Source organism: Mus musculus, chromosome 19 (assembly GCF_000001635.26).
Source record: "Mus musculus strain C57BL/6J chromosome 19, GRCm38.p6 C57BL/6J".
Classification (NCBI taxonomy): Eukaryota; Metazoa; Chordata; class Mammalia; order Rodentia; family Muridae; genus Mus; species Mus musculus.
The window spans coordinates 47,891,694-47,919,545 of NC_000085.6; the positions used below are offsets into that span (position 1 = coordinate 47,891,694).

General features: G+C 51.5%; 1 protein-coding gene across 3 annotated transcripts, besides 1 other annotated feature; it reads right to left on the reverse strand.

Moving 5' to 3' along the window:
• Window positions 1-2,896: 2,896 nt before the first annotated feature.
• Itprip (inositol 1,4,5-triphosphate receptor interacting protein) lies at window positions 2,897-27,630 on the reverse strand. Of its 3 annotated transcripts, NM_001362459.1 has the most exons (3): window positions 27,431-27,630; window positions 22,723-22,907; window positions 2,897-6,497 (listed from the first exon to the last, which is right to left on the reverse strand). In NM_001362459.1, the coding sequence occupies exon 3, from the start codon at window positions 6,479-6,481 to the stop codon at window positions 4,814-4,816; it is 1,668 nt and encodes a 555-aa protein (NP_001349388.1). In that variant the 5' UTR covers window positions 6,482-6,497; window positions 22,723-22,907; window positions 27,431-27,630; the 3' UTR covers window positions 2,897-4,813. The 3 variants fall into 3 exon arrangements, with proteins under 3 accessions (NP_001349388.1, NP_001001738.2, NP_001349387.1); NM_001001738.3 differs by lacking the exon at window positions 22,723-22,907 and having other exon boundaries at window positions 2,897-6,492; NM_001362458.1 differs by lacking the exon at window positions 22,723-22,907.
• Window positions 16,766-18,903: an enhancer, noted in NCBI's record as "VISTA enhancer mm324". NCBI's record gives its function as "enhancer in: nose[4/11]" and the evidence as "EXISTENCE:transgenic organism evidence [ECO:0001131][PMID:17130149]".
• Window positions 27,631-27,852: the final 222 nt, after the last annotated feature.

Below are 27,852 nucleotides of genomic sequence, written 5' to 3' on the forward strand. Positions count from 1 at the left end.
TGTACTAGGCACAAATCAGAGAGAGTTGGGAGGAGACACAAGAGACAATGTGAGTGATTGGTTTCTGGGGCATGGACTCAAGGGTTAGCATGAAAGCTTGTATGCTGCTTGACTTGTCAGCTTAAAACATTCATCATGGTACTGTTGTGTGTGCATGTGAGTATGCGTGCATGTGTGTCTGTGTAAACACTAGCTAAAAGAACAGCTATCTTTAGAAGGCACTGGGAAAAGTTGAGTCTAAAAATTTCCCTCTCTGGGCAGGGCAAAGCAGGGTGCAGAGAAAGGGGGACCAGGCAGCTTCAGGCACATATTTCCCCCTGGGAGTGGTTCTTGGCTCTGCCTGGGGCTCACTCCTGGCCAAACCAAACAGACTCTAAGCTCTCCCAGGGGATGGAAACTAGACTGGGACAACTTCTGAATCACAGCCTCAGAGAGCCTGGACAGTCACTGACAGTTGGGCACAGCTGTGGCCAGCCTTGCGTCGGAGGCTGGCCACTCTCCTCTCTCCCCTCCCACCGCACTGAACACACAATCCATTGCTCTACAGCTGTAGCTGAACCAGGTAACTAAAATGTCGACGCTTCACCACTGCTCACCGCATGAAGTCAGGTTTTACTTTAGATTAGCATTCAAGATGTCCACAGTTTGGCCTCCCAGACCCTTCTCCATCTTAACCTTGCATGATGTCTCAGTATATACAAACACATACTTTCTTCCGGATCTGCTTGGACTCTTCTCTGCCGTATACCCCCACGGGCCCCCCCCCCCGTCAAGTCCACTTCGGGATTGATCTGGACTCACTGGAGTTCACATCTGTGTGAGCAGAACGGGGCTGGATCACAGCAGGGGCTGCTGTAGTGTGGCTGCCCACTCACCTCCAAGTTTCTCCAAGGCCTTCCCTAACAACCCTGGGTATCAGTGGTTCTTGGATTTCTCAGCTGGGAAATCAGACAGGGTGTGGATTCTTTGATGTAGTGAGGTCACCGAAGCCTGCAGTGGAATGCGGGAGACTGTTCCCTGTGACATGATGGTGAGGGCCACACAAGGGTGTGCTGGACCCAGCAGCACTGGGTTTCAGTCTTTGGGGGGTATGTACTATCACACCCAGTTAATGTGGTGTTGGGGATCAAACCCCTTCACGCATGCTAGGCAGGTCTTCTAACAACTGAGCCACCCCCACCTTTTTGGGTGTGCCTTTCATAGAACTTGGAAGGTCACCTTGCACTTCCCTCCCAAGGTCCTATTCACTTCTGTCTTGAGCAGTGTCTCCTAGGCATCAGGCTCCCAGTCAGTGCTCTCAGATCTGTACCAACCTGCCAGGAATCAGTGCCTCCCAGCCACCTGCTGCCCTGCTCACTTGTGAGACTGTAGCTGTGCTCAGGGAAAAACCGTGGTATAGCTGGCACCACACCGACCATATTGACCAGATCAGCCTCCCTCAGGCCTGTCTTTCAAGAAGGCAGCCCATTGGGTTTTTGTTTTTGTTTTTTTTAGAAATGAAGTAAGGATTTTCCTCAAGTGTACCACCTGAGGGATGCTTAGAGCTTTACCTGGTCACTTCAGATTGGATTCGGTGCACCATGCAGGTTCAAGGCAACCAGCCAAGCTCTCTGCGTGATTTGGGAGGCCGCTTGGATAATGAACCAACGTGCTAGCTCTTTCCAGGGAACTAGAGTTTGGGTGGTGTTGCCAGTCCACACCTGCCAAAGGCTCTTGCTTTGGAAGACTTGCATGGCGGTATAGCAACATTAAGAAGTTAAGTCTAGTGAGAGAACTCCAAATTAGGGGTCCTTAAAGGAGATCAAGATGTTTCTAACTGGACTCTGGTTAGTTCTCTCAAAGGTTAGCGTTAAGAGCCTCAGCCTGGCTCTTACCTGGAGCAAAGCAGTGTACTCCCACATGCCACCCTCGACAGATGTCCATCCGATCTGGAACCTAGAGCCTTCTAAGTGGTGAGCTATACAAACCTCTTTTCTTCTTTAGTAGTTCGTTTCCAGTTATCCCACGGTAATGAAAGCTTCCTAGTGTGGAAAGGGTGTGTGTATGTGTAGGCCATAGGACAACATCCAAGTCTCTCTTTGGGAATGGTCTACCTTGTTTTGGAGACAGGACGTCTTATGGGTCAGTGAGGCGAGGAAGCTCCGGAGGTTTATCTGTCTGTCTGTGTCTGTCTGTCTGTCTGAGATTACAAGTGCTCATTACCACGTTGGCTATTCATGTGTGCTCTGGGGATTAAATTCAGATTCTTGTATTTGTGTGGTAGGTGCCTTACTAAGCTATCTCCCCAGGCCCTGACCCGGACTTTTGAGGACATAGTACTCTTCTCCCAACACAAACAAGTTCATATCCCTATGTAGCTTATCCTTACTAATAGCAAACGTGGTCCTGAGACCAACAGCAGAGCAAGTGGGGAGATGCCAGTGCTGTCCAGCATCTTTGGGAGGGGAGAGGAAGACCTTGATGTAATGGGGTCGGGATAGGGGGGTTGTCCTTTGTGGAAAGGTCCCATGTGTTCAGAGGACTGAGAGTTCCGGCTTCAAGACACTCTTCAAAAAACAAAGGCTCCTCATTTCTTCCAGGGTCTCATGTCTTTGCACAGACCTGCTCTATAAGGCCTAGTTCTGGACTCTGCCCTGCAGCTGGCTTTCAAAGGCACTTTGGGGGAGCCTGCAGGCAGTGCATGAGCTGCCTCAAAGGGAAGCATGTTCCATTTTGTTATTTTAAGTAAATTTCCCAAAGGCGTAAGAATAAAACAGTGGTGGTGTGTGTGTGTGTGTGTGTGTGTGTGTGTGTGTGTGTGTGTGTGTGTGTGTGTGTAAGCCTTGCTTGCCTATAGGAAATCTACCCTGGTCCCCAGCTCTGCTCTAAAAGAGTCCCTGAAGTAAAAAGCAAACTCTACTCCTTACAAGAATTTAATTCTTCTTTTAATACAAACAAGGCAGCATGAACCCCTAAGAGCCCTGCTGCTTCCAAAGCAGCCCTGGTGTGGGACAGTCTCCTGTCCTGCCCGGGTGCTCAGCAGACAAGGAGCCACTGATGTTCTGCCCATGGCCTTCCCGTGATCTTTCCCTGGAAGCGAAGGGGAAGCTGAAGGAGGCTCAGGTTGGGTCTTGGCTTCTGGAGGCTGGTTCTTGGTTGCCGGGCACTCCTGGAAACACAGCCGGATATGAGTGAGCCAGGAAAGGCACAGGTGACAATGAGGACATCTGCCTCCCCTCTGGAAGGTACCTCTCGGGTGAGGCGGCTTAGGGCTGTTGACAGAGCTGCACATTGAGTAGGCTCCATGACTGGGTGCTAGGGTGACAATTGGAGCTGCGGAGGGGCAGGACCGCGCATGCTCAGTTTAACCCCCACCGCCGGTACTCAAGTATCCTATTGCCTCTGGCTTCTGTGCACCCAGCAGATCCTCTCCACCACCACTTAACCCTGGTGGCAAAATCGTCTATCTTCTGGAGAGCTTTGAGACCACAGGAGGCACGTGTGGGGCGAAGGGAAGCCTGATTTTGATGCCTGCACTTCTGGAAGGCTAGCAGGCGCTACCTCTTTCTTACTGTTTCTTCTTTGGCCCACTGTAAAAGTTCCTAAGGAGATGTGGCGAAGAAATCCCAAACAGACAGTCAAGGTCAAGTGGAAAAGAAGCTGCTGGGTCCTGGAGTCCAGCCTCAGGCTCTGGTCTTGTCTGGGGCTCACAACGCTCCTTTGGGTAACCAGGCTATGCTTGAACGACTCATATAGATCCCCAGTGAGCCCAGCCTCTACCACCTTCTTTAAGTCTGGGTCAGCTACGAGGTCACCATGGCGTGTGCAGAAAAGACTGGAGGCACTGGGTGAGGCCCTCTTGGCATTAGGAACTGGGAGATGCTCGGGGTCCGAGGACCAGAGCTGGGTTTTCATAGTGCCTGTGGCTTATAAGCTCACCTTTCCCTATGACCAGGACCCCAAGATGGGTTAGAGATATCCTAACCCTTGTCCCAGGGATCTCTAGCTTTCCTCAAAGTGGGTCGAACTTTGTCCCTGTGTCCTTCTGCCATACTGCTGGCTGGTAAGACCAGCAACGGAGAGAGGAGAGGGGCTTCTGGGCCAGCACCCAGTGTGGTAAATGGCACCCACTGTGATTGGGACCCCATACAAGGGTAGAGCAGCAGGGGATGCACCTGAGTAAGATGTGTGCCTGAGAAACTGGCCAGCTTTAGACACTCCACCACCAAGGCCCCACTTCTCTGTAGTGGAGACATTAGCCACCAGGCCCCTAGCCTTCTGGCAGGTTCTTTTAGCCAACTCAGCCACTGTGGGACCTCTATTACTGTGCACGATGCGGTTCCAAGGCTGTGAATTCCCACATCTGTCCCCATTCAAGATTCATCTGCAGATGGCTGGGGCCTGGAACGCCTGGGGTGCAGTGCTGGGTCTCAGATCCCCAGCACCATCCTGGTAGCTCCTCTTTGCTATGGAACACAGAACGGACTATGCTACAGAAAGGACTGCATTCTGGTCAGTGCTTGCGCTCTCTCTAACTCAGTACCCTAGAGACTGTGTGGTCACTGTCTTGGCCGTTCATAGTGATCTAAAACTAAGCTACAAACGATTGGTACCCAAACCCAAACAATGGTTTTACCAACAAGCCCCCGTGGCGGAAAGGCAAACCAGCGTCTAGTTGTAACTCTTGTTTCCTTCACTCTGTAGGGCCTGGCTTCCTGGGAAACTGAGCCTCGGCTCCCTCTAGATCTACTGTGTTTCCTGTGTGAGGTCACAGGGCCCAGGAAGGTCGACGCACGGGATGGCTCTCCCTCCTCAACCCCCAAATCTTAAACTATTACGAGACGACAGCTTTTGGTGGTGGGCTGGCACGAACTGAAGGGACATGGAGGGAATACTCGCTAATGAGCGCCGGGGCGTTCTTAAGCATTTCATAGAAGGAGTCCACTGTGTTCCGGTAAAGAGTCCGCTGCAAGACGAAGGGCCGGAAGAGATTGAGAGGCTCGGCTCTGCGCACAACCTCTGGGAGACCCAGAGCCTCAGGCACCTTGTGGTTGCCCATGAAGAAGTGATAGAGTTTCTTCTCCAGCAGGCTCCTCTCCAGGAAGCAGAAGAGGTCCTGCAGGCGTACATCCAGCTTGCTGGCCTTCCAGTCAGAGGCCTGCCGGGACAGCAGGAGATGCAGCAGGGCAGTCTTTAGGTGGTAGTCACTCAGCCCACTGGGACCCGTCAGACGGGTCTGCTTGGAGAGCAAGAAGGAGGCGATCTGCAAACAGCTCAGGTGGCAGGCACCCTCCGGCAAAGCCTTGCCTGTCATCCGGAGGAACTCTCGCTCATAGACAGCAAAGGACAGGAGCCAGTGAGCGCTGGAGGCTGGGCCTCCCCCACAGGGCTCCTTGGGAAGTTGTAAGATGAAGTACAGGTCTGAGTCATTACACTGGATCACAGGAGTCAAGATGAAAGGCATGGACTTCCCCGAGCGGAACTTGATTTTGAGAGACCCTGGGGTGTCCAGCTCTCCAAAGGCAAGGTCAAACTCATACTTGTGGGCGATGCGGTGCCACGCTCTGGTGAGGGCCATCTGAAACCACTTCATGACCTGCATGACATCGAGATAGGAGGACTCTCTGGAACACAGCAAGCCCTCCATCTCACCGCACCCGGCACTGCTGGGCCACGCCCCTCTATTCTTGCCGTAGAGGAGACACAACATATCCTCCTCAAGCTTAGCCTTGCCGCAGACACAGCCTAGAGGGTTCCCGTCAGCCAGCGTCACCTTGATCTGGCCATAGCCCTGACGTTCCAGGGGCGTTGAAAGGCTGGAGCACCAGAACTCTGGGTGGAAGCTGTAGGGCTCTGGGGGTATGAAGGGTATAAACAAGTGGCACCGTAGTGGCCTCTCCACTTGCCAGTTCTCATACATGCTGCCCACGCCGATGAAGTCCTCCAATTCCATGTCGGTTTTCCCGTTGTAGGTGCTCCTCAGGGCTTCCAGCAGATCATCCACGAAACCTTCCACAAACTCCTGGGTGCGGGTGGCATCCCCCGTGGTGCTCCGGATACAGTGCTCGTAGAAGTGGTCCAGGGTGGCCCTATTGGGCAGGGGAAGGCCCTGCAGCAGCGTGCCCCCTAGTCCCGACAGCTCGTCCTCGTCTCCACCCAGGCACTCCGGGAAGGTGCCCTCCTGATGGTTCTGTCGCAACACCTCGATGATCAGGAAGAGGACCATGCAGAGTGTGGTCCAGAGGTCCCAGGCGGTGTGGGCCTCTAGCTGCTGCTGCTCCTCCTCCACCTGCCGCAGAGCCTCCTTCTCGGCCTCCAGACGTGACACCTCCTCCTCCAGGCGTAGCTGCTCCAGGCGCAGCTTCTCCTGGTGCTCCTGCATCTTGCGTATGATCTCTTCCTCGTTCTCGGGAATCGTGGCATTCTCCCGTGGGAACAGCAGAGGGTGGTTAATGATGGCTGTCACCACGACCAGACAGACCCGGAAGAGTTCCATGGCCATAGCTGCAGTCTCTGTCCTAGGAACAGAGAAAGACACTGCTGGTCACACCTATGTTTCCTTCAAGGACCTTTTGCCCTGGATCCTTGAACTAGCCTCCGTCCCCAAGAGCTGGTGATGGTTCTGGCTCTCACACTCAGCCGATAGCTGTCTCCAGTGACCATCTCCTGTGCTCCTGTTCACCCTTAGAGGAAGAACCAAGGCTTATATGTATCATAGACATTTCCTTCTGTCTGCCGGAACACTCTTGACTCCAAGGGCCAACCTTCTATGCTCCCGGACCTTTGGCTAAGGTAGATATAAACAGCTCAAATCCAGAAGGGAGCATAGAGGCCAAACCCAAGACAACAAGACTATTCCACCACAGCTACAGTTACACCCACACCGATTGGTTCTGTGACGAATATATGAACAATGTGAGCCAATGGGAAGAAAGGTGTTCCTTGTTGCTAGGGCTGTCGATAACAGGGTTATATCTACAGTGTGGGTTGCTCTTTATCTTCGACCAAGGGGAACCTGCTGCTGACACAGGGGAAAGCTCACCCCCACACCCAGATGTGTATGAAACCGTTGCTTCTGGTTTTTGCAATCAGACGAGGCAATAAAGATGCCCTTTCTGTTTAAGCTAAGCCAAGTTGTTCTTCAGCCACCAGAGCTATGAGGCCCCAAATGCTGCTTTCTGCCTCCACTGGTTTTTGTTTAGCGGATGTACCTTCCTGCAATAAAACCTGGTGATTAAGAAGGGCAGGTTCCCAGGTAGTCCTGTCACTGGGTAGTGACGCTGTGTGATGCTGAGTGTGTTAACTCACCTCTCTGAGCCTAGGTTTCTTGGTTTAGACAAAGAAGATAATACTATCCCCACAGAGCCATTGGGTTGATGTCACTCCACCAGTGGAGTTCAAAGCATTTGAACTCTGAACCTGACCTCTCAACAGTTTCTCTAAAACATTAAGATTTTAGGACTTAAATAATTTTGGGATACAGAAGTGGATGCTCATAGCCATCCATTGGATGGAGCACAGGGTCCCTAATGAAGGAGCTAGAGAAAGGACACAAGGGGATGAAGGGGTTTGCAGCTTCATAGCAGGAACAACAATATGAACTAACCAGTACTCCCAGAGTTCCCAGGGACAAAGCCACTAACCAAAGATAACACATGGTGGGATTCATGGCTCCAGCTGCATATGTAGCTGAGGATGGCCCTGTCAGACATCAATGGGAGGAGAGGCCCTTGGTCCTGTGAAGGCTCTATACTCCAGTGTATGGGAATGCCAGGGCCAGGAATCGGGAGTGGGTGGGTTGGTAAGAAGGGGGAGGAGGGGATAGGGGGTTTTCAGAGGGGAAACGAGGAAAGGGGATAACATTTGAAATGTAAATAAAGAAAATTTCTAATAAAAAATTTTTTAAAAATGCTAAAAATAAGTAATTTTGGGAAGAAAAGCTAAATTCTCAATCTTTGCAACTCAGATTGTGATATACAGAGCACTGGCCGGGATGGAGCTGAGGCTGACACATGTAGGGGACGGAGGCAGGAGGATTGCCGTGGACTCAAGGTTAGCCTGGCCCACACAACGAGGCTACCAGAAAACAAGATAGGGGCCCGGGAGAGGGCTTAGCAGGTAAGAGCAGTTGCTGCTCTTGCAGAGAGCCAGGGTGTGTTTGGTTTCTAGCACTGTTACCACACAGCTCCCAGTTACCACCTGTCCTCTGGCTCCAGGGAGTTGATAGCCTCCTCCATTCTGCAAGGACATAGACAGACAGACGGACAGACAGACACACACACACACACACACACACACACACACACACACACACACACAGAGAGAGAGATAAAAAACAAACACAGAATTGCAGCCCCACTCCTCACCTCCGTCAGAATCTGTATTTTAAAATCATCCTGAAGGGGTTAGAGTTGGAGAGGTGGCCCGGTAGTGAAGAGCACTGGCTCCTTTTTTCAAAGAGCTGATGTTTGATGAACTCACAGGGGCCACTCTTGACTGTCTGACTCCTGTTCCAGGGGGATCTGACGCCCTCTCCTGGTCTCCACGAGCACTGCATGCTTGTGGTATGCATGATAAGACAAAGTATACGCAGCCTTCAGCGTTTGGGCACCACAGGGAGGTCAAGGATGAGAGGCACTGCTGTATTAGTAACCTTACCTCTCCTCTCTCATCTCTCAGCAGGAGCCTTGGCAATGAACTGTCTACCCCTTTCCATACCTGCCCAGTCCCTTTCCTTCCAGGGACCTCTGCAATGAGAGCGAAGATCTTGAGACTGTTGGACAGCAAAGAGAAGAACCCAAAGGGCTTCGCCTACCCTCCTGGGGTGAGCCAACACTGGCTGACAGGAATTTCCAGGCTCTTCGGCTAGAGTTCCCTGATCTTGAACTTGTATGAAAAAATTCTTACTCTTGCAGTATTTGGGGGAAAGGGGTTTATCAGCATGTGGGATTCTCCAGCGAGGGGAAGACACACACTCGTAGCCTGCGCTGACTGCTTTCCAGGGCAAGCTACTGTTCAAATGTGACTCAGACAGCTCCACCCCTACACGCAGTCAAAGTCGCTAGTCAGCAGGATCCAAAGGGGCTGGGAATGGAGATCTAGCCCCAGGGAAGGAAGAGGCAAGTTCAGGCTCAGCTCTGAAGAACTCACAGGTTTCTAGACACAGGAAGCAAGGGATAAGAGAAAGTACACACGTCAGACTAGTAGAGGGTAGGATGGGGGCGGGGGCGGTGGTGGTTGTGTCCGAGGGCAGCCTCCCACTCCTGAGCCGGGAAAAGCATGCTGGGTAATTGCAGAAACAGTGTGGTCATGTTGTCCTCAACACAGAAACAGTTGAGGATGACCAACCCGGACGGCCCGAGGACAGAACTCTGGTTGGTTCATGCTGGCTCATGGCTCAGGGCTTTAAATGGAGTACCAGCAGCCAGCTAGCTAGGTGACCGTAAGAGGTTCCAAGGCAGTGGCCTTTGGGCACCGCTGAACCCATGCAACTCCCATCATAGGAAGGAATCAGTTTCCGTATCAACTGAGGAGGGAGAACATACCACCAGTAGAGGAGTGTGACTAACACTAATTCCCAGACTGGAGGGTTCTCTTCCCCCCATACAAGAGCTTTAGCTAGGTCACCCAAGCAAAGCTTCGTGCCTGCAAGAGGATGCCCGACTCTCGAGTCTCCTTGTTCAGGAGTTAAGAGCACTTGGAAGAGACAGAATTGTTAGGAAAAGCATGGGCACCTTGGACAAATGACTCGGCTTTTCCAATCCCATCTCTGCATCTGTCAAACGAGAAGAGAGGTTCCTGGTGTCATTCGCTTGAATAAGGAGAGATTCCTTAGAGCCCTAGTGAAGTCCTGGCCACTGATCAACTGCTCTTATCAAAGAGTAGCGGTGACAGGTGAGAATAGACACGTGCCCCTGCCTGCAGGGGGCTCTGGAAGGGCACAGGCAGCACCTATAAGGGCTACAGACGAATTTTGTCAGAAATACCAGGCAAACAGCACAGCAAACACAAAGGCGTCCATCTTTGGAGATGGCCAGTGGACCCCGGCCTTGAGCAAAGCTCTACCCCCGGCAGGGCAGCGTGACCTCAAGTGGCCCACTCACTTCCTCTGGGCTCCCATCCTCATCTGAAGAGGTCAGAGCAGCCCTCCCTTTGCAAGGATGCTGAGGTCAAGTGCATACGGGTGCTTGGTAAGTGCCTGGCACAGATGGAGCAGGTGTCCCACAGGTAGGAGCCTCCACAGGCCTGTGTTCTCACCAGCCCTGCCCAAGTCTCAGGGTGTGGAGGAACGCACACTGGGAAATGCTTTGGCAGCAGAAAACACTCCACTGCTACTTCTGTTCCTTGGCACGGGGCTCCTTCCACCCTGTCCCTTCCCCACCGCCAGCAAATGGGGAGAATCCTTCAGAGCCCGGACCTTCCAGCGAGTGGGGAGGCTCTCTGCTGACTCAGTTCCCACTTATCCATCACCTTCTGCCCAGGGATCCTAACCCAGATGTCATTCCTTCCCATGCTAACCCCCATGTGTGCTGTAGAGCCCTGGGGACGGCATAGGAGAGCCAGGCCACGATACTGATTAGGTTGTAGCCATTCTGTGCCTACCACCCAGAGCTGCAATTGAAGTCTCTACTCGTCTGCCTCCCAAACCAGTTAATAGGGACCCCTGCCCTGAAGGTCCTGGGGAAGGAGGCAGGGAGGATTTTGTGTTCTGATCTGAAGCTCTTGGAAACCAAAATTACACGCACATGCATGCACACTTACATGTGCAAACACCGTTCCCCAAAGGGTGGCATCGCCCCATTCCAAGGATGTCTGCCTCCGCTGGCTCCAAAGCTGTCAGCTTTGAGAGAGACTGACCCACACCTGTGGCTTGTGACATCTGTTGGCAGGCCTTGGCTTCGGGAATAAACCTGGGTTATTTAGTGGGCTTTTGCTTGCTTGCCAGGAAGCAGACAGGAAGTCTGTTAAATTCCTCCCCACCCCAGCCTAGCCCACAGGGAGAGTGGCTCAAATAGCTAAGTTTAGCCTGGCAAAAGGCCAGGTCTTGGGGTACAGAGGCTGGAGAAAGATGGTGACCTCTGGATGTCTGGGTGAATGTGGTGGCCAGGACAGGTACTCTACTAGGCTCTTTCTGTGGGGTTAGTCAGAAGCCCAAGGCCCTAGAGGAGAACCGCGAGGTGCCTATTTACTGGGGTCTCTTACTTCTGCCCTCTGGAGCATTCACACAATGGCTCTGGTGAACAAACCCTACTGGACATAGCTCCTGTCTGTTGAGCCCTCACTAGGCTGGGCTCAGCACTGTCCACAGTGACTACCATGGCCTTCCAACAGGTGGCTGTGATCCCTGTTTCACAGATGGCTTTGTCAAAGCTCAAAGGACTTTCTAGTCACGTGACACCAGAGGTCAGAGCTAGTCGGAATTCTGGCTGCTCTGCCTGCGTCTGCCTGTGCGACAAAGCACCTGAGTGTTGGGAGACAGCTGGGCGCTCAGGATCCTCAATGATGGGCAAGACTCCATCCCCGATGGGAAAACCTTACAGTCCTCGTGGGAGTCAGAGAGCCACAAAGCACGCTGTCACCGGGGCACAAGAGGCCAGTGAACTACAGCCACGAAAACACATAGAGGAGCCTTATCCCTGTCCTTTGAAGCTCCCTCCCCATATTGGTGGGGGTGGTGGTGGGGTTAGGTCCCTGGCTCTAGATTGACACCCTTCCCTTCTTCCAGAGAATTCTGTAACAAGCCCGGGCCCTTCTCTTTCTGCCCCGTCACCATCCTACTGCCACCTGGAGTTGGATGGATGACTCTAATCTTAGCCACTGAAGGATCTCAGGCCATTTGTCGGTGACTGAGTACCTCCCTCTGGGATTGTGACTCTGCAAGGCTCCCAGGAGCAGCACCGCCTTGCCTCGGGACTTGCTGGACAGATGCATTTCAGTGCCTGCCGATCAGGAATGCCAGGGGACAGACCAGCACCCCGTGTTTATAGCAAACTTCCCTGGTGGTTCTTGGACCTCCCCACCCCCCCCCTGCTCAAGTCTGAGGGACACCCATTCCAAAGCCAGGTGTCTAAGCGAGGTATCCTCTGGGGAGAAGGAAGGTGGGGCTCCCGCAGTGTCACAGCTGGATTTTGGAGCTTGCCAAGGTCTCCAGCCTGTCAGATGTAATTAGCTTGGCTAATTAATTACAATAGCAGCCACAGTCCTGGAGAGGCAGTCTAGCCAAGAGGAACATCTGATGGCTTTCTCACTGAGTGGAGTGAAGGAGGTGGATGCTGGTAGACTGGGGGTGGGGGACTACTTGGGTTTACCCCCTGCCCCCCCCCCCCCCGCACTGTCTAAGTTCTAGACCCTTCAAGAGAGGAATCAAGAAGAGCAGACTATCCTGACCGTGTTGAACCCTACTGTGTGCCTAGTCACAGAGTTTCCAATTCCAGATGATAGGGCTCACAGCTGTGTGAGGGAAATAAAGCCAATACAAAGAAAGTCAGAATTTAGAGTTGTACTCATCTAAGCCCCATTTTACAGATTTGTAAACTGAAGCCCAAAGAGGAGATAGGTTGGACCTGGAAGGTGATGTAGAGGGGGCTGAGGTAGAATGGGAGTTCTCTCTGGGCCCTCCCAGGGGATGACGTCTAATAGGAATTTCAGTGCAGAAGAATAGCAAAAGATGTTTTCAATGGAGGCAAGGGTGGCCCATGACCTTTAATCCCAGCAATCGGGAGGCAGAGGCAGTACAGGTGGATCTCTGAGTTCGAGGCCGCCTGGTCTACAGAACAAGTTGGCTACACAGAGAAATCCTATCTCTAAAAACTAAAAGAAAGGAAGGAAGGAAGAAAGGAAGGAAGGAAGGAAGGAAGGAAGGAAGGAAGGAAGGAAGGAAGATATTTTCATTATTAAGCGTTCCTTCATGTCAGGTAAGACACTAAGCACTCTGCAAGTGTTATCCCATGCCAGGCACAAGGCTTGGCCTTTGTATGTTGCCTACCCATGCCGGGCAGTGCTTAGCACCCTGCATGTGTTTGTTTAGCTTTAGAACATGATGTTGGCAGCCATATTATTACTGTCTTACAGAAGGGACCGATGGTCACAGATGGTCTGCAGCATAAGTGAGCGTCTCCGCAGCTGAGCCTGGCCTTTTCTCTGCCCTCTCTCCAGTCCTCCGGAGGTTGAGGGGGAACTGAGCGAGTGGGTCCATTACGTCCTGCTGCCTGGGGGCAGGCACCTCCTGGCCACCCGTGGCTGTGGCAGCTGACCATATCATCAGGATTACTCTCTCTCACACATCCCAGACCCGGGAGAATCAGGACCGCATCATGAAGGCTCGGTTGACTGCAGAGCCCATTTTGGCCTCTGTCTTGGTTTGGGGTCTTGGAATCCAAGGAGGGGGTAGCCTGCCCTGTAGAGACACCCCCCTCCCAATATCCCGGCTTTCTTTCTATATCTCTAACCGCACACTTTCTTTAGGGGTGTGGAGCCGACTAGCTTCCCCTGGGAGCAGGCCAACCACATCACCCCTTCTGAGAATGGCTGCAAGCTTGGACCACTGCCCTGCCCTCCACTATATCAGCCTAGCCACTGGTTCTGCTTTCTCAGCCACAAGTTCAGCACAGCAAATCAAGCATCCTCCTGCAGCTTCCAAGGCCCCCTACGTGGGCTGGACACCACACAGCCCCTAGCTTGTCAGGGAGAGCTGACTTAGAGCTGACTTAGAGCTGACTTGCTGACTTAGCCTGTGTTGGGAGATACTCATGGCAGATGCAGATGTGGCAGTCATCTGCCTCTGCCAGACTTGACTGTTGGCTAACTCAGGGCCCAGCACCAGGGCTCAGTCACCTCAGCTCAGTGTACACTGCCTGCCATGAGACCACCCACTAACATTTTAGAACATGGGGGAGGAGAAAGGCCTGATAAAGCTGGCCCTTGTCCAAGCAAGGGCCGGGGGAGATGCAAGGTACTACACTACTGTAGCATCTCTGGCTGGACCTTTCTTCATCTGTACCCACACAGGGATGGGGCGGGATATCACTGTTGGGGGCTGGGCCATGGCAGTCCTCCTCAAATGAGGGGGGAGGGGCAGACAAAGAAAGGAAGTAAAGAAAGAGGAAGGAAGAAGACCAACCAGAACAATTGAGAAAGTGGGCAGAAAGGGTGTGGTCCGCCCCCCCCACCTCATTTACCCAGAATCCTTGTGGCCCTGGCCTTCTCTACTGTCTGCCTCTCCCGCTCCGTTCTTTCCCTTCTTGCCTTCAGTTGCTCTCCCTGGAGCAGTGGTGGTAAAGCCAAGGTTGTTGGGGAGGAGACAAGAGAGGACACCAGGGGTAAACAAGCCAGGCTGGCAAGGAGGACGGAGTAGTGGGGGCATTGGCCATTGGGATGACACATGCTTTACCTGCAGGCAATGGGCCGCAGTACACATTCTGTGACTTCAGAATGGTCAAAGAAGCCAATCATTGAGATTTTTTTTATCAGAGTCCTCCAAGTTTAAAGTACTGGTTAATTAAAAAAACAAAAACAGCCCCTCAACAGAGGAATGGATACAAAAAATGTGGTACATTTACACAATGGAGTACTACGCAGCTATTAAAAAGAATGAATTTATGAAATTCCTAGGCAAATGGTTGGACCTGGAGGGCATCATCCTGAGTGAGGTAACACAATCACAAAAGAACTCAAATGATATGTTCTCACTGATAAGTGGATATTAGCCCAGAAACTTAGAATACCCAAGGAATAAGATACAATTTGTGAAACACATGAAACTCAAGAAGAAGGAAGACCGAAGTGTGGACACTTTGCCCCTTCTTAGAATTGGGAACAAAACACCCATGGAAGGAGTTACAGAGACAAAGTTTGGAGCTGAGACAAAAGGATGGACCCTCTACTGCCATATCCAGGGATCCATCCCATAATCAGCCTCCAAATGCTGACACCATTGCATACACTAGCAAGATTTTGCTGAAAGGACCCCGGGCCTAGCAAACACAGAAGTAGATGCTCACAGTCAGCTATTGGATGGATCACAGGGCCCCCAATGGAGGAGCTAGAGAAAGTACCCAAGGAACTAAAGGGAATTGCAACTCTATAGGTGGAACAACAATATGAACTAGCCAGTACCCCAGAGCTCTTATCTCTAGCTGCATATGTATCAAAAGATGGCCTAGAGAGCCATCACTGCAAAGAGAGGCCCATTGGTCATGCAAACTTTATATGCCAGTACAGGGGAACACCAGGGCCAAAAAGTGGGAGTGGGTGGGTAGGGGAGTGGCAGGGGGAGGGTATGGGGGACTTTTGGGATAGCATTGGAAATGTAAATGAGGAAAATACCTAATAAAAAATATTAAAAAAGCAAAAACAAAAACAAAAAACAAAAAACAAAAAAACCCCTCCTGAATCCAGTCAGATAGTTCAATGGTTCACTAGGGCCTGTGCGCCCATCTGTAGCTCCGTGGCACCGGTGCTGGGCTTCTTTGCTGCTCTCTGCCTCACTTCGCTAGGAAGTATTCCTTTAGGCTCCTGCCTCCAAACTCCTCAGCAACGACTTGGCATAACTACTGACTACTTCCCCCGGCTAGGCCCAACCCCTAGTCTAATATCACTCTAATATCTCCTACTCAGCCTAGCAGCCACCCTGTCATCCTGACGGCATGTGAGGGATGACTGTGTGTCAGGCCTGTGGTGCTGAGGCTTTACCTAGATGCTCTCTTTCACACAGCTTCTCCAGGGATTCGAAGAGTCTGCAGTCCCAAGGGTATATACTAACAGAGGGTATGGTACAAAAGGCTTATGGTTCCCAAAGACCAGAGAAATCCATGTATGTAAGCTGGAGGACACCTAGATTGACTGAGCAGATCACCAAGGAGCTAGTGGGAAGTGCCTACTGGGTCGGTGGTGATCCCTTGGATGTCGTAGGCTATGTTGCCCACATGAGGATGCTGCGCTGGACCCAAAGGAGATACCAGATCACATCTCCAAAAGCGATCTTCTAAGAGGGAGGGGCTTCAAGGAAGCCACCAGGATGCAGATCCTCTTGCCTGAACTGGGTTCATGAGAGTGGCCAGGGCCATCAAGGGACAGGAAGGACAGGGGCCTGGACACTGCGGACCTTGGCGGGAGGGTTCCATCCTTCCTGCTAGTCAGTGTGTCCACATTAAGCATGGCAGGGAAATCGTTACTCTCCGAGGAAGGACACGGTGTGCCTCTGAGGACATGGCGCACAGGGAGTCACAGATAACTAACTCTTGGGAACAGACAGACAGAGGATGGGGTCAGGGCAGGAGGAAGGACGGCATCCCTGAGCCCTGACCACACCCTCTTCCCTTCCATTTATTACCGTTAGGTCACCTGGAATCCAGCAATCACCCTGTGGACCGAATGACAGCCTTCAAGAAGATGTGACCCTACCGGACCCTGAAGCGATCTTCCTTGGGACAAAGGGACTTTGCAGATGTGCTAAGATGAAGGAGTTTGAGATGAGATCCTGGATCCATGAGAGACAGAAAGGATAAGATGGAGGAAAAAAGCAACGGGAGACAGACACATCTAGATGGGAGATGCTACGTCAATTAAGGGACATCTGAGCTGGGAGAAAGAAGGAAGAGTCAGTCCTTCTGGAATAGGTAATCGTATGGCCCTGAGGATACCCTGTTACAACACCCGCAGGAGACTGGTGCAAGTCTCAACAAGAAAGTAGCCTCCTCTCCCTCAGCAAACGACTCCCCAGACATCTCTGCTCTGACCTTAGGTTTGCACCCATGGCATGTGAGACAGCACAGGCTTTTGGGGTGAGGTGCTCTGTGCTCTCCCCAGTACCCTGCTTCTCTACTTTCCTGCTTCTCCAGTCCTGAAGTTCTCCCCACCACTTCAACGGAGTCCTCTTTCCACTCCATGAGATCAAAGCTTTAGGTGTTATGTTCAGAGCCTGGCCTCAGCCACTCAGGGATCCCTTGCTTCCCTCGTCACCTCAGATCATCCTCTGTCCTGCATGTCTCACACTCCGTGCCTCAGGTTCTGTAAGCTAAAGCTCTACCCAATGACTTCTATAAGCTCCTTCCACAAACCATTTCCAGGAGCCTCCTGGATTCCTCTGACTGTTGGGATAATTCCTTCTTATTTGAAGGGAAAGAACAAGGGAAGGGGCACTATACGTATTTACCAAGGCTCTGAATGCAGGCAAGCGTCTGGTGCCTTTGTAGGTGGGGCACCTCATAGGTGTGTCTGACATGCAACAGGCACACCCACGTGTGGGTTCCCTGGGCCTCTAACCTTAGTGTTTTATCCCACATTGCAGCCCCGGGGGAGAGCGTCCTCAGCCTTACCTCACAGGTGGGAAGCCAGAGTGCTAACGTTGAACAGTCTGCTTGAGGTCATTCAAGCTCCAGGCTCACACCTGTGCACATCCCTCCCTCTGGCCTCATCAGTCAGCTGCATTTCTTAACTGTTAGGCTTCTCCAGGGCCAGGGGAGGGAGGGGCTTCTTTGCCACCATGGTTCTCTAAAGTTCCTGACATGGACCTGCCCACAGTGCCCAAGACGCACAGCTTACACTTTCCAAGCAAGGCTGCACAGACTCAGACTCTCCTATTTCACTGACCACTCTCTCCATGAGTTTCCCAGAGTGCACAGTGGCGGCGGGGGTGGGGTGGGGTGGGGTGTGTGGGGGGGTGGGGGTGGGGCTCTGTAGACCCCTAGGATTCCTCCAAAAATTCTAAAGCTGAAACTGGCACCGTGAGTCCCAGCAATGAGCTGTTAGTTACATCTGAGATTTGTACTGGGTTGGCTCAATACTCCAAGCAGAATCTCTCTCTCTCTCTCTCTCTCACACACACACACACACACACACACACACACACACACACACACTCAAGATACCAGGTGGGGGAGGGGACTTGAGGCCAGGGCACGCCAGGGCTCCCACTTGCACCCTTTTTCACCTTGAGGTTTTGTGCACACCCTGCGTCCCAAGGCTCCCCGCTTGGTGGAGCAGGCAGAGCAGGCTGCAGGGTGAAAGCAGGATGCCCAAGCCAAGCAGAGTTGGCTGCTGGACGCAGAGAAAGGGAGAAGGCTTAAGCAGAACCGAGGAATAAACACAAAGGAAAACAAAGCCCTCTCAGGCTCCTCCCCAGGCTCCTCCCCTCCCCTTCCAGAGGAGCTGGGGGGGGGGGGGGAGGATGGATAATTGCCGGTGCCCAACAGCTCAGTAGCCAGTTCTTTTTGATCCTAGCATGAGAACAAAAGTCAGCTCAGAAGACAGCCAGTCTGAATTCTCCAGCACCTCTAACCTCTGGGCACAGAGGAGGATGTCCCATATCCCCGACATTTCTGCCGCCAAAGAAAAGCCCCTACCGTAAGGGCTTTTCCCAGCCCACTCTCCTTAGGCTCAGGCAGTACCTGAAAGTAGTGTTTGGGCCCCAGATGGCTAGAGAGAGGAGGAGAGGAGGGAGAGGATGGGTGGAGAGAAAGTGATCTCTGCATTCGAGAACACACACACACACACACACACACACACACACACACACACACAGAGAGAGAGAGAGAGAGAGAGAGAGAGAGAGAGAGAGAGAGAGAGAGAGAGAGGCACACGGGTGGGGGTAGTCTATACCTACAAAGATCTCAAAGCCCTTTCATCTTCTTAAAGAGGAACAAAGAGGAGAAGGAGGCCAGCCCAGAGTTGTGGTCACCTCCTTTGCCTGTGCTGAACCTCAGGTTCCTGTGCTGGGATGAAGGCGGAGCAGAATGGCTGCCAGTCTGTCTGTCTGCCCTCCCATACCTGCTGGTCAGAGCTAACACATTCTCCTCTCTGGAGCACAGAGGACCTAATCAGTCCAGCTTGGAACAGTTATCAACATTACTCCTTGGATTATCTGTAACGGCACAGCCATGTATCTCCTATCAGTTACCCAAAGCAAAACAACAAGGGCAAGCAAACATACCACATCATTTTCCAGCCACGGGGATGAAGGACGAAGTGGCTGTGTCTGATGATGTGTGCTCTACTTGGGCCGTGCCTGGCATGCCCTAAGGGTCCGGAGGAACACAATAAATGATGACTGGCCCATCAGCACCCAAGGATAGTGTCAGACTCAAATTCATAAGTTCACTCGCACAAACCTCTACCCTTCCCCCGAAAGGCCACCTAGAAACACTCAAAACTCTTCAGCTAGGAAGAGCTTTAATACTTTGTAAATGCTTAGAGGGGCCTGTGTGTGATCAGAAGAACTGGATGAGGTCCTGACTCTGCCATGCACAATGACACCATCACCTGTTCCTTGGCTTATAGCCAACTGGTGAGGTACTGCACAGTCATACTCGGTGTTGTGCTTCCAAAATGGCATCTGCGTTGTTCCTTTGGGACAGTGAATGGCCTCCTTCTTCAAAAGCCTGTGCACACTAAGTTATCTCTCCCTTCTCTTCCTCCTCCTCCTCCCCCTTCTTCTAAAGGTCTCAGAAGGAGAGGAGGAAGTCTGGTGATATAGCAGTCTCACCGGCATCCTCATCACTCCAGTGGGCCACAAGTACCACTGTGGCTCTCGAAATCGATTCTGAGCTGAGTACAGGCAGCTGTGCTATGAATGCTCGCTGAACATGTGAATAGATGAGGGAATGGATGGAGTCTTGTTCTCAGGAGCAGACGTGTGTTGTTCTTAGAGTGGAGTGGGGAGCCCCGGTTGGAGTCACACCTAGACAGACTTTCTGGGAGGGGCTCTACACTCAGAGAAGCAAGGCTAACTGATGAGCAGCAAATGTCAGCAAAAGTGACTCAAACCCCTTTGCAGATGTAGCCCGGGAAACAGCTGTAAGTTCTCTTTGGTCTTGATAGGCCTTCACTTCAAGCCAGTGTTTACAGAGAAGAACTAAGAACGAGTCCCACAGAAAGTTTTATAAGGTCTTCACCACCTCACGCCCTTCGAGGAAGTCTGGTGGACGTAGAAGGTAAACAGAGGTAGATTACGGAGTTTGATAACGACTTAGTAAGGCAGAGTAAGCACGTGTTTCTCCTGGAGAAATCGGGACAAGTTTCTGGCGTCGACACACACTAGGAGGGCTTAGGAGCTGCAACCAAGGCATGATAACGGATGCTTAAGCTTTGTGCCATGCGCTTTCTATGTATCGTTCTCAGGTTCAATCCCCGAGGAAGGCATTTGTACCCATCTGCAGGTAAGATGACAGAGGCACAGAGGAGTGAGGCCACTCGCCCAGTACGTCAGGGGAGGGATATCAGTATCCCACGGTGCTATACTGCTCAGTAGCGTATCTGTGGAACATTGGATGTGTGCTTCTGGAGGGAGTCCTCTGCTTTTATATATGGATATGGAGAGACTGAATGAAACTCACGAAGCGTCTTCTGAGAGAGACTGTGTGACCTGTTGAGCCTCTCACAGTCGATTAGAAAAGGAATGGCGATCTTCTGACAGGGCCCGGGAATTGTATGTGTTGGGTTAAAGCAAAAGGAAGGAACAGGGCATGGATGGTCAGGATGTAGGAGGGAGCCTGGTATCCTCTGCCTCCCCCTTCTAGCCTGGGGTGCTGTCCTGCCTCCTCCTCCTCCTCCTCGGAGATCCAGAACAAAAGTCTCAGCAAACAAAGGACCTGTTCATGAACTTGAGGTAACACCCCTGACTGCTTCTATAGAAGAGGGCTATTGGAACAGGCTCCCGTGGGAACTGTGCTATGAGCTCATGGTTCTTTCAACAGGAAGGATCACGGTGCTGACAGCATTCATTCCTCTAGGTTGCATGCTGCTGGTGGGGCACTCTTCTGCAGCCACTTTGGGCATCCACAGTGGTAGCTCAGGGCAGCTCTGAAGTAGTGTTCCTCCTCCTGGGTAAACCATGAATGGTCTTCACTCATGGGATGTCTATCTCTTGGTCAACATGGATTCTGTGCTCTCCCCAGGGACTCCAATGGGAGCATCTCAATATATATCCTACATGTTGTATATATCTTATGTATGTATATCCTACATGTTGTATATATCTTATGTATGTATATCCTACATGTTGTATATATCTTATGAATGTATATCCTACATGTTGTATATATCTTATGTATGTATATCCTACATGTTGTATATATCTTATGTATGTATATCCTACATGTTGTATATATCCTATGTATGTATATCCTACATGTTGTATATATCCTATGTATGTATAGCCTACATGTTGTATATATCCTATGTATGTATAGCCTACATGTTATATAGTAGTTGTTAGCATCATCATTAAACGGACAAGAAACCAGTTCCCTCTGCTCAGAGAGTAGGTAGGGGTTGAAGGCTCAGGCCTGGAATTGACCTGCCTCCCAGCTTCTCATTTTTGACCCTCAAGCTGTGGTATCCAATATGCTACTTTCTTAGTCTCTGGGCTGCGGAGTCTAGGCACAGATTCCTGAAGTGGAGAAAGAAAGGTCTGGGAGACCACAGATCTAGGTTGGAATCATGTCTTGGGGTCATAGGGCAAGTCTCAGCCTGTTCCTTTTATCTAGAAATCTTAAGCGCCTTGAGGGGCTGTTGAGAGGACGAGAAACAGATGTATGTGAAGGGTCGTGGGCGGGCTTTGCTGGGAACAGGTGTTCAGTGTGTAAAGTTGGGTGTTTTCTATAAAGATTATTCTGCTAGTAGGAATAAAAATAGTAAATAATAAAAGGTCTTGATGGGTGGTGTTTTTTTTTGGGGGGGGGGGGGAGGCACAAGTAGAAGTGTGACCTTGCAAATGTCTACCCAGCTAAGGTTATTTTAATTTTCAGTTAGAACCATTAAAAAGGCTGTGTTCACGTAAAAATCAGGACTATTGCTTCAGCCACTGACCTGCTGGACGACGGGGAAGCATATGAAGTTCTGTCTACTTGCGCCAAACAGACTTGAATCAGGCCCTTTGAAGTTGAAAGGCCTTGGGCTCTGAGGCTCTTGCAGAGACAGATCCATCAGGTCATCTAGTTTCCCACATCTCTTTGGGAGAGCACCTCGCCTGCACCTGCATCTTTCATTGCTAGAGTTGGCTCATGGCAGCCCTTGCTTAGGAATTCTGTCCGAAGGGACAGCAGCAGGCATCACCTTAGATCATGAGGCCGAAGCCACAGGCCAGCAATTAAGGGTGTCAGAATTGCCGTGAGTCCAGCGGGTGCATAGTACTGTCCTCAGTGTGTCCCTTTGATGGGACACAGTGGGCAGCTGTGACTGCCTTCTCTACTACCGCTCCCAAATTACCAAGTATCTTAAAAAAAAAAAAAAAAAAACCCTTAACTTCCAGTTAAGAGCTCCCAATGATAAAAGGAGGACTCCACGGGACTAATTTACCATGGGTAGGATCCCACAAGGCCAGTGAGAGAAGGGTGGTAAGTAACTGACTGCCTCTTAGAGAGTGGCTCGCACATTCCTTCCCTTCCCTGCCTTGGGTTATAAAGCTCCCTGAGGCTACTGAATCCCTAAGACAGAGCCTTGATTGTCATATTTACTTGATCAGTGAAAAACCCTTATAGTAAGGACATGGAGTAAGGCCATGGGAAAATCATGTTTCTGGTGCCATTCCACCCCATCAGACGATTCCACACCCCTCCTTGAAGATTCAAGCTATGGAAGCAGTCAGTCTGCCTCAGAGAAGAAAGAGGATGGAGCAGTCATCACTATGCCTTCCCCTTGGGACACACCTAAGGCCTCAAGACCCTCAACCAACTAGCTCAACAGCCCAGACCACCAAGTCAGCTTCCACCCAAGGCCCGCCCTCTCTAGAGCCCCTGGGAAACACACCTGTGGTAGTTATATCTTCTAGGGTCCTTTCCTGGAACATGCGTCTTACAGTTGATGCTGGTATATGTCCTTCCTGTCTGCCTTAAGGTGGAGGTGTTACCTGGGCAACAGTAATGCCATCTGAGGGGCCTCCATTCCAATGATGTCACCGGGTGGGACACATGGGCACAGAGAAGACATATTCTCTATGAGAAAGATATCAGGGGGGTTAACCATTGAAGAGGACCCTAGAGGGCCTTGTGGACACTTTCAAGAGACCTTTTGTCCTCTAGAGACTTCTCCATGATGATCCCCTGTCTGGGCAACTGCTGTGGGACAAGCTTGAAACTGGCTTTCCTTTATTTTCTGTGCACCAGCTTTGTCCTCAGCTTCTGTCCCTATGGGACAGTCTGGGTCCCTGTGGCCTTGTTCCCCTCTGATCCCCTGCATCTAGGTATCCCCTAGCGTTAGCCTGATGGGAACTGGGAGGAAGCTTGAACCAGCCACACTATGGCCTGGACCAGGCACTGTGCTAAGTGCTTCTTATCCAATTCATGCCTGAGATGGGTTATTCTGATTTTACACATGAAACAGAGACTTGGAGTAGACAAGGCAGTGCTCAACCATTTGAGAACGCCCAATTACAGAGCAACAGAGCAGAGACTCGACTCCAGGCCTACCCAGTCTAAAGCCTGTGCAGGTCACATCTTGATTCTGTGGCATCTGCTAATATGGCTCAGTAATTGTGAACCTAGAGTAGCCCCAGGTAGAGAGAGAGAAAGAGGCCAGCTGGACAGGGCAGGTGGCCTGAGGCAGCAGACAGGGACACTGTCCTTGGTAGGCCTCCCTTACTTCTGGGCTTAATCAGGGGTTCTAAGTGGTTCCCCTTACTTTTCACTCCTGGGGCCTCAGTGCTAAGTAAGGGCTGTGTTTCTTTGTCTTGTACTAGGTATCATTGGCTCCCTGGGTCACCTGAGCATCTGACAGATTTGCATAGAGCAGAGAAAGAAGCCCCACAACCCTGAGATTGTATGATGTCCACATTATGCAAATATGTGTAACTGAGGGTTACTGCTTGCAAAACACTAAGCAAACAAGTAACACGAGGGTGGGGGGAAGCTGCATTATGAAAACATAAAAGGAGAAATTCTACCAGGAGGCCTCTTCTAAGGCACACGCAGGTACAGCCTCTTAGTGGGCACGGCTATAAGCAGCCAAGGCCTGTGATAGGATGCACCCGGCTTAAAGGCAACCTGCTGGTTCCAAGCATCATTGGATGGCTTATGCTTTAAAGTGTTCCTTCCCAGAGACTGAAGGAAAGGCCATGCAGATACCGTCCCTCCTGGGGATCCATCCCATATACAGACACCAAACCCAGACACTACCGTGGATGCCAACAAGTTCTTGCTGACAGGGGCCTGATTAGCTGTCTCCGGAGAGGCTCTGCCAGAGCCTGACAAATAAAAAGTTGGATGCTCACACTCAACCGTGGGACTGAGCACGGGGTTCCCAATGGAGGAGTTAGAGAAAGGACTGAAGGAGCTGAAGGGGTTTGCAACCCCATAAGAAGGACAACAATATCAACCAACCAGATGCCCCAGAGCTCCCAGGGACTAAACCACCAGCCAAGAGTACACATGGAGTGACCCATGGCTCCAGCCGTATATGTAGCAGAGGATGGCCTTGTTGGGCATCAATTGAAAGGGAGGCCCTTGGTCCTGGGAAGGCTTAATGCCCCAGTGTAGGGGAATGCCAGGGCCAGGAAGCGGGAGTGGGTGGGTGGGGGAACACCCTCACTGAAGCAGGGGAAGGGGGATGGGTTAGGAGGTTCTAGAGGGGAAACTGGGCAAAGGGATAATATTTGAAATGTAAATAAATAAAATATCCAATAAAAGAAAAAAATAAAGGGCTCCTTCCAATTAAGTGCTGAGACAGATGGTATAGGAGCTGAGCAATCTTTGAGTTGGAGCGGAGAGAAGGAGTGTTAGAAATGGTTTCCTCCACTGCATTGGGACAGACACATGCACATAAACAGGATTTCATGGGGACAGGAAGAGGACACAAAGGGGATGGAGGGTTTGGAAGAGCAAGTCAGCGTGTGTGTGATCTCTTTCATCTCCTACTTCTTGGGAAACTCCACCCTGCCAGTAGTTGTCACCTTTTCCCTCTGCACCACACCCAGGTGCCACTTACTCATCCCTGCCACTCCAGGATGCAAACTGGATCTGCCACCTCACACCTTGCACCACTCAGCAACCAAGAAGGTCATTTGATGCTTGGCCAAACCTCACATCAACCATCAAGGCTGGGCTTGCCTCTTTCCTGACTGCCTCCCTTCCACAGCTCGAAGAGCCTGCCATTCTTTTTAAAAATTATTATTATTTAAAAAAATTTTTATGTATATGGGTTTTTTTGCTTGCATGTTTGTCTGGGTACCACTTGCATGTCTTAGGTCCTTGGATGCCAAAAGAGGGTGTCTGTTTCCTGGACCTAGAGTTAGGGTAAAGGAGCTACTGGAAGTGTAGCCAGTGCTCTTAACCACCGAGCAAGCTCTACAGCCCATGTTAAACTCTCAATAATTGACTGCTACGAATGATTGTTCAGTTAGTGTTTTGTTCAAGACCAGGCTGCAGGAGCATGCATGACTGTCAGCTGCTTGGCGATGAGGTCCTTGTGTTATATGGCACCAAATAGCATCCTCTTGCTAAGAGTGGGGACCCTATTCCAATTCACACAGAGGACTGGTGGCCTTGGAGGCTACCGTCTGCTCTCAGCATCCTCAGAGTTCTATTACGACTGGATGAGGGCATCCAAGACGGACTGACATTCAGCATGAATTACATTTCGATTTTTTTTTTTTTTTTTGGAAAGACTACTACAGCTTCGCAGACTGCAGCACCCTCAGATCCTTATTAGGGGGGTACCGTTCCCCTCCAAACATGGATACACAAAGGCATACACAAAACCTCTGCTCACACTGATTCGAGCACATTTCCCCTTGGGCTCCAATGGCTGTTCTCTAAAGAGCTGCATCTCCGTTCTAACCAGGGATTCTGAGGCCAGACTGAGCAAGCCATTTCAATGCTTGGAACAGCTGACAGCCACACCCACACCCCTGTGCAGCTCATCCCTGGGTTATATCTGCTGTAACCCTCCTTTCTCACCAGATGTACCTTCCTCACTGTCCACATAATCTCAGCCCATCTCCCCTGGACAGGTTTTAGTTTGCCAGCACTGTGTCCCTGACAAGTGGCTTTGAGAACTGGGCTAGTGTTCTCCGCTGGCCCAGCCTCACTCTTGTAGGCTGCAGAATGCCAGGTGCATACCGCTGACTCCATGGAGACAAAGCATGCTTTTGTCAAACAGGACTACGTCTGACACTAATCCCAGAGGGTCCCAAAAGGGAAAACCATAAAACCAGGCATCTTGCAGACAGTGAGCAATTATCTCCCAGAAGGTGCGGCACCTTCTTGCCCTCTGATTAAAAAGTTCACCCACACACCCTTTATGTTTCTCTCCTGGCCCGGAGAGCTAACAATTTTTGGGATGATGGCATCAGGTTAAAAGTTCAGGTCTCTGCCCCCTTTCAGAACCTTAAACTGCTGCGTCTAAGAAAGTTACCCACAGAAAGGGAGATGTGTGAGCAGAGGGCTCCCCATCTTCCTCAGGGATCCAGGCAGAAAGTGAATATAACCACCACGTGGTTACCCACAAGTGGAAAAATCTGAAGGCAGAATGCCTGGGGCAGCAGACATTCACACGGAATCAGCAAATAACGAAGGCCACTTAGGCATACCAGGCTGGCAGGCAGGCAGGAGGCGAATGACAGCGGCCTCTGTCACCCTTCTCACCGCTGACCTGGACGAGTGGCCACACAAAGCTGTGTTGGGTTCAGCTGGTAGCCTCTCCCAAAACAGAGCTAGTTTGTAAAAGAGAAGAAATCCGAAAGGCAACAGAAAACCACCCGACATTGGCTTACATGGTACCAGTATCTGGCCTCTTCTGTTTTGGCAAGAATGACCAGTCTCATACTAGGTAGAGGGGCAAAAGGCTAAATGTAGTTCTTCCCTGGTTCTGTCACTATTTTCCCATTTTGTACGGGGAATCGGGGTTAGGAACTTCTGAGTCTCTTCACCTGTCAGCCAGAATGAGGGAGGCTCAGAGTGGGCCTTGAGAATGGGGCATAGACTACACAGCCCAAGAGAAAAACGTGCAGGGTCTACTTCACTAGGAGTCTTGAAAGAGGAAGTGGCAGGGGCTTCATCCGGCCTGAAGCAACCTCCTTGCGTCAAGACAAGCTATGAAGAAACTAACGTCATTCCCGTTCCTTTCTCCCAGGACTGAGACTCGGCTACCCAACACGGTTTAAGAGATGGAAGGTCCCGGCTCTAGGCACAAACCCGTGGCACGGCTAGGGGCTCCGAAGCAGAAGCCGCCTGCCTCTCAGATTGCTGAAGGCACTGGGGGCTCCGTGGCGCAGACGAGGGCAGAGAGACCCCAGTGCATCACACCCGGAGAGTGATGAGGGAGATAATGCCCACTTCCTGGGCGTGCATTAAAAGAGTTCCCGGGGTCGGTCCCGGCCAGGGTTCCCGCAGACGTCCCTCAGAGCTCCTGGTCACGATCTCCCACGCACATCTACGGGGATCCTCCGTCCCCTGAGCGCCCTTCATCCCACACACTCAGCTTGTGGGGGCAGCAAAGCCTCATAGTCGAACCCCGCACTTACGTTCGGCCGCGGCCGCCGCAGGGATACCGAGTGGGCCTCGCTCCAAGCGCGGGTCGTGGTCCCGGGTCTGCAGGCTGCCGGGGATCCAGGGATGCGGGCGACTAGACCAAGGCGGCTCCCGCCTCCTGGACTCCTCCCGCCCAGCTTTACTGGGCAACAGAGTTACTCATTTCCGCGTTGTCACGGAAACTTTTTGCTCCTTATAAGAACAAAACACCCGCCTTTACTGGCGCCGGGCGGAGGTCCTTAAGGACGACCGTGACGGTTGCCGGTAAGGGACTCTGGACCCGCCTCGGAGACCATCCTCTGGGTCTCTCGGATGCTCCAGAGAGGGCAGCGAAATTAGAGAGCCACCTGACGAGAAGGATCTGGCTGCCGGAGAGGAATAAAGAGGGAGACAAGGGACCCGGGAAGGACGTCCT

Bases quoted from the DNA above. Each gene is read 5' to 3' on its own strand.
- Itprip (NM_001001738.3), bottom strand. From the start codon at position 6,481: ATGGCCATGGAACTCTTCCGGGTCTGTCTGGTCGTGGTGACAGCCATC.